At 50.9% G+C, this 6,000-nt stretch overlaps 1 protein-coding gene across 4 annotated transcripts in view; it reads left to right on the top strand.

Moving 5' to 3' along the window:
• The first annotated feature begins 234 nt into the window (after positions 1-234).
• TMEM120B (transmembrane protein 120B) overlaps positions 235-6,000 on the top strand; it is a 44,622-nt gene continuing 38,856 nt past the window's right edge. For all 4 annotated transcript variants that reach the window (XM_084762724.1, XM_084762725.1, XM_084762723.1 and 1 more), the window contains exon 1: positions 235-435. In XM_084762724.1, the coding sequence (XP_084618850.1) occupies positions 367-435 (69 nt within the window). In that variant the 5' untranslated portion in view covers positions 235-366. The remainder of the gene's footprint in view (positions 436-6,000) is intronic.

The following is a 6,000-nucleotide window of genomic DNA, read 5'->3' as shown; positions in this document are numbered from 1 at the left end:
AGTCTCCCCCAAACACAATCTAAGTATCATAGGCCATAAATACAGCTTACAGATAAGCCCTTCACCCATTCTGAGGAGAACCGTACTAAGAAGAAGAGAGGAGGCCGACCTAGGAAAGACTGTGAAGCTGCGCCGTCCACGCGGCCAGGACCGGCGGAGCGCATGCGCACGCGCTGCCCCCCCTCGGGTGAGGGGTGGGGCTGGCGCCGGGGCGGGGCCCGTGACGTCAGGTGCGCGCGTGGCTCCGGCTGCGCAGGAACAGCTGGTGCCTCGGGAGGCGGCTAGTGAGCGGGCGGGCGGGCGTGGGGTGCTAGTGGCCGGCCGGGCCACGCTGCGGGAGCCGCCGCCGCCTTGCACCATTGCACCATGTCCGGCCAGCTGGAGCGTTGCGAGCGCGAGTGGCATGAGCTGGAGGGAGAATTTCAGGAGCTGCAGGTAGGACCGGGCCACCTGGTCCCGCAACTCTTGCTACCTGCGGTGCTGTGCCTTCCCGGTCTGGCCACCCCAGCAGTGGAGGTGGGGCGATAGGACCCAGAGGGTGGCCCAGGCTGTGCGTCCGATGGGCTGGTGGGTGGCCTGGCACAGCCCCTTCCTATCTGCCAGCTCTTAGGCTCCTCAGCCTCGTGGGGCGCCCAGTGGAAGCCCCCATTCTCCATCCCTCTCACCCTCTCTTTGCTCCACGCTCCCTCTTCCCTGCAGAAAATTGGTCTCTGGCCCCCTGAGGACAAGTTCCATGTGTGTTCATGAGCAAACAGTGGCACTCAAAGGCCACCAGCTCCCCCCCCCCAACCAGGGGTGTCCCCCAACTCTTCTACTCTTAAGCTGCTGTTGGCAGCTCAACTACTCTCTGTGTGCTGGCCGGGCAGCGCTCTTCTGCAGCTGCGTTTTGAGGCGTTGTGAGGGATGTACTTAGCAGCTTTCACCTTGATTCCTTAGGTAGTTAAGTACCGGCGGCGACCCCACTCGTAGCCTTGTCTGTGGGGGCTCTGATGTGGTTCTGCTCCTCGGCTGCTGCAAGCTGAGTGTGACATTGTGGATGGCAGGCATCTGTCGGTTCTGACAGCTGGCTGCCTCACCCAGTGATAGAGAGGGCTGCACCCAACCCTCCCCCTTTTGGCTCAGTTTTCCACCTGGTGCGTCCGAGGAGTTTGTAAGAGCAGGCTATGGAAAGAACGGCGTTGTCACCAGGTTCGGTTCTAGTAAGACCTTCATTATAGGTCCAGAGAGGCCTCAGCTGTATGCTCTGGGGACGGGAGACGTAGGAAACCTTGGGGATGTCCAAGAGGAACAACACATGTTTCTCTCGTGCCTCTGGATTGCTTGACACCCTTCACACCTTGCTCCCCTCCTTAGACACCTTATCTTTTCCTGCTGTGTCCCGAGGGTGATGTCAGCAAGGGCTGTCTGTGATGGGTCTTTCAAAAGTGAGGCTGTAGATCCTAATGTAGTTGGCAGAGGGATGCTGGTGAGCCTGGGCAGGGAGGCATGTGCAAAGACTGAGCTCAGTACCCATCGCTGACATCCCTTCGTGGTCCCTCCAGCGTACATGGATGGATTGGTGCCTTCTCTTTCAGATCTAGGCCTTGGGTACCTCATAGTTCCCAGGGGACACTTTTGGTTCCACCCTCAGGGTAAAGACTTAGCCAGTTCTTTTTTCTCTTTCATTCTTTTTTTTTCTTTATTTCTTTCTTTTTGTTTGTTTGTTTTTTGTTTTCTGGTGGTTTTCTTTTCTTTTTTTTAAATTTTTTTGGTTTTTCAAGACAGGATTTCTCTGTGTAGCCTTGGCTGCCCTGGACTCGCTTTGTAGACCAGGCTGGCCTCGAACTCCCAAAGATCCTCTTGCCTCTGCCTCCCGAGTGCTGGGTCTACAGGCATGTGCCACCACAGCAAGCTAACACTCAGCCAGCTCTTAACAGTTTGTCCCTCTGGGCTGTGAAGCCATGCTTAGCCACAGAGCCGGTGAGCTGGTCTTGGGAGTGTGAGAAGAGTTTTCCCCACACAAGGGTTTTCGTTCATGGTTGCTTCCTTTTGGCTTGCCTTTAAACTAGGAGGAGGAGCCTGACCCTGCAGAGCTATGCAATTAATGCAATTAGCAATGATTAGGTAGCAAGTCTTGGCAGGTAGATGTTGCAGAGGAGTCCTTTGATTTGTTTTGTTCCTGTGTAGACAGAGAGATGTCAGGATGTGTCAGATGCGGGATGGTCAGGGACGGAAAAGGGATGGGTGAGTGTGGATTTCATCCTGCGGTGGTGGAAGGGCCTGCTGATTGGAGATGGCGAAGTCCTCGACCTGGATCCTCAGAGAGATAGGACAACCTGATGGACAGGGACCAAACTGGTGTAGACTCACGGCCAGTCTCAGTTTATAGTGGATGGCTTTCTGGGCATCAGAGTCAGAATGAAGCAAAAAAACCACCATCTCAGCTAGGCGTGCTGCCTGGCACACGCCTTTAATCCCAGCACTCAGGAGGCAGAGGCAGATGGGTTTCTGTGAGTTCAAGGCCAGCCTGGTCTACAAAGCAAGTGTAGGATAGCCAGGGCTCTGCTTCACAGAGAAACTCTGTCAAGGGAGAAAAATCTCTCTCTCTCTCTCTCTCTCTCTGTCCCCATATATATTAACACACAAGTATATAAGTATACATATCTATTTAAAGGTTTATTGTTTTATTTATGTTTTGGGTATTTTGCCCGCATGTATATCTGAGCGCCACATTTGTGCCTAGTGCAGAGAAATTCAGAAACAGAGGGTCACTGAATCTTCTGGAATTGGAGTTACAGACAGTTGTAGGCCAACATGTGGGTTCTGGGGTCCAAACCCAGGTCCACTCAAGACTAGCCCTTAACCACTCAGCCATCTCTCCAGCCCATTGATTTATTTACTTACTAATTTTATTTATGTGTCTCTGTGCATGGAAAAAAGTGTTAGGTCCCCTAGAACTGGGGTGGCACCATTTAACGGTTTTGTTTTTCAGACAGCGTCTCATTGTAGCCCTGGCTGGCTGTGTAAACCAGGCTGGGCTCAAACTCACAGAGATCACCACCTGAGTGCTAGGTTTGAAGGCAGGCACCGTCTCTGCCTGGCAAGAAGTCCAGCTACAGTTCCTGTTCCAAGATGAAGAGACGGAAGCTTGGACATGCGCTTGTTCAAGCTGGCATCTCACAGCTAGTCCACCCAGAAAGTTAGTGATAGGTTTTATTCTGGAAATGTCTAGAGTCTGCTTGTTTTGTGCACATGTGGGAATTCTGAACTCTTGGGTAGAAAGTGTCCAAGTCCTGGGTGTATGTTGTGCTTATGTTGGACAGAGATTCTGATGAGAGCATTTGTGGGAAAATAAGGAAGTGATATAGCTCTGTGTGTGTGTGTATGTGTTTGTGTGGTGTGTGGTATATATGTGTGTGGTGTGTGTATATGTTTCTGTGGTGTGTGGTGTGCGTGTGTGTGTGGTATGGCATGTGTATGTATGTGTGTGTATATGTATGTGGTATGTGTATGTTTATGTGGTGTGTGGTGTGTGTATGTGGTGTGTGTGTATGTGTGTGGGTGTGGTGTGTATGTTTGCGTGGTATATGGTATGTGTGTGTATGTGTGGTGTGGTATATGTGTGTGCGTATATTTGTGTGGTGTATGTGTATGGTATGTGCATATGTTTGTGTGGTGTATGTGTGTGGGTGTGTATGTGTGTGGTGTGTGTGTGTGGTGTGGTGTATGTGTGTGGTGTGTGCATATGTTTGTATAGTGTGTGTGTCATATGTGGTGTGTGTACATGATGTGGTGTGTGGTGTGTGGGTGTGTGTGGTCTGGTGTGTGTATGTGTGGTGTGTGGTCTGGTGTGTGTATGTGTGGTGTGTGGTCTGGTGTGTGTATGTGTGGTGTGCGGTGTGTGTGTATGTGTGGTGTGTGGTCTGGTGTGTGTATGTGTGGTGTGTGGTGTGGTGGTGGTGGGGTCTGACTGAAACTGGAAAAGTTAACAATAGAAGGGACTTCTTTTTTGTCATCAGGAGATCCCGGTTAGCCAGTTTTCCTCCAGCTGCCTAAGAATCTGGGATTGTGGGTTTCAGCTTTGCCTCTCTCACGTCGTCACTCCTGGGGGACATGCCACGTCTTGGTTTTACCTCTCCTTCCCTTTTTTGGAGTGGAAGAAAGAGGAAGCCTGCGTCTCAGACCCTGGAACATTTAACAGGGCTGGGAATCCCCCTTCACCTACAAAGAGCCCTAGCGTCGTGCTGGAGCCCTCTTAGGGAGGGTCTGTTTTCTTTGCACTGTGATCGTCCTTTCCTGGGGCCTTGTTGGACTCTGGGGGAAGCTGAGCCTCTGTGAGGACTTGGTGTTTAGGTGAAGTTTTGCCCACGCTCGGGACTTGAGATCAGCATGTACCTGGCCCCCTGGCCTGTGATATGATCACAGAAGGTCACTCACAGACACTGGGGCCGATTTAATGATCAGTTCCTGCCTTGCGTCATTGGAAACCTGACTCCATCCTTCCTAGCATAGGAAGCAGCCCTTTTCAATGCCCGGCGTCACGGATCACTGGGCCCTTGTATACCACTGTAAAGAGTTGGAAGTTTTTCCTGCCAATAAAATGGCATGTCTCTGGCTCCAGCACCACAAAAAATAAAAACGAGGGGTGAGCCGAGAAACAAAGTCAGGGTTATCTCATTAGGACCCCATGAAATAGAGCCAGGGTCAAGTCAGTTATCTACGGTCTCATGGCTTATAAATGCTAGTGCCAGGATTTGAACATAGACTGTACCAGTATATTCTCCTCCCCTAAAGGATTTATGTTTAATTATGTGTGTATATATGCATGTACGCATGTATGTGTATGTGTGTGAACACACGTGGGTGCAGGAATCCATAGACTCCAGGACAGAGTGTTGGATCTTCCGGAGCTAGAGTTGTGACCTGCCCAGCACAGACACTAGGACCTGAACTGGGGTCTGAAACACCTCTCCACACCCTACCCCCCATTTAATTATAAAAGTGTACATTTATTTGTATGTGCGCGCGTGTGTGGGTCCCATAGGATATGGGTAGAGGTCAGAGGACGACAGTTGTGGGGCTTGAGTCTTTCTGGCCACATTTAAGGTCCTGGGGTTTGAATCCAGGTCACCAGGCTTGTGGCAAGCCTTTCCCTGCTCAGCTGTCTGGCTAGCCTTGGAGTCTGTTTCTTTCCTTCCTTCCATCTTTCCCTCCCTCCCTCCTTCTCTCTCTTTTTCTTTTCTCTTTCTTTCTTTCTTTCTCTCTTTCTTCCCTTCTGGCAAGTTCTCTCTACGTGACCTGGGTCTCCTTCCTCTGCCTTCTGAGTGCTGAGGTTAAAGGCGTTTGACAGTGTGCCTGGCCAACTCTATACACTCTTTTTTTGTTGTTTTTGTTTTTTGTTTGTTTTGTTTTTCGAGACAGGGTTTCTCTGTGTAGCCTTGGCTGTCCTGGACTCACTTTGTAGACCAGGCTGGCCTCGAACTCACACAGCGATCCACTTGCCTCTGCGTCCCTAGTGGCATGCGCCACCACCAAGTCTGTATATGCCCCTAATCACCACACAAGACAGATTCATGTGGAGAGTTCTAAGTAGAAAGCACGCTGGCTGGGGAGTCTGGATTCCGGCTCAGGTCCTTGCTCTGTCACTGTCTGGTATCTGGCCTGCAGCAAGCCATCATTCCCAGCTTGACCAAGACTGACAGTAATGTTACCCAGAGCCGTAGCAAAGTAGCTGACACTTGGATACCTCGTTTAATCTGAGCAAGAGCTCCCTCTGTTAAGGAGAGCAAAACTGAGGAACTTGAAAAACGTCAAATTGGTAGGGTGTGGTGGTGCACGCATTTATTCCCAGCACTTGGGAAGCAGAGGCAGGAGGACTGCTGTGAGTTTTAGAGGCTAGCCTGGTCTACATGGCGAGTTCCAGGAAAGCTAGTGCTACACAGATACATAGAAAATTCATGTCTACTAAAAAATAAAAAGGGCGGTAGTGGCGCACGCCTTTAATTTCAGCACTCAGGAGGC

This window comes from Acomys minous (genome assembly GCF_964271855.1).
Source record: "Acomys minous genome assembly, chromosome: 16".
NCBI lineage: Eukaryota > Metazoa > Chordata > Mammalia > Rodentia > Muridae > Acomys > Acomys minous.
The sequence above is the reverse complement of the archived record's forward strand: the minus strand, read 5'-3'. Positions and strand labels throughout refer to the sequence as shown.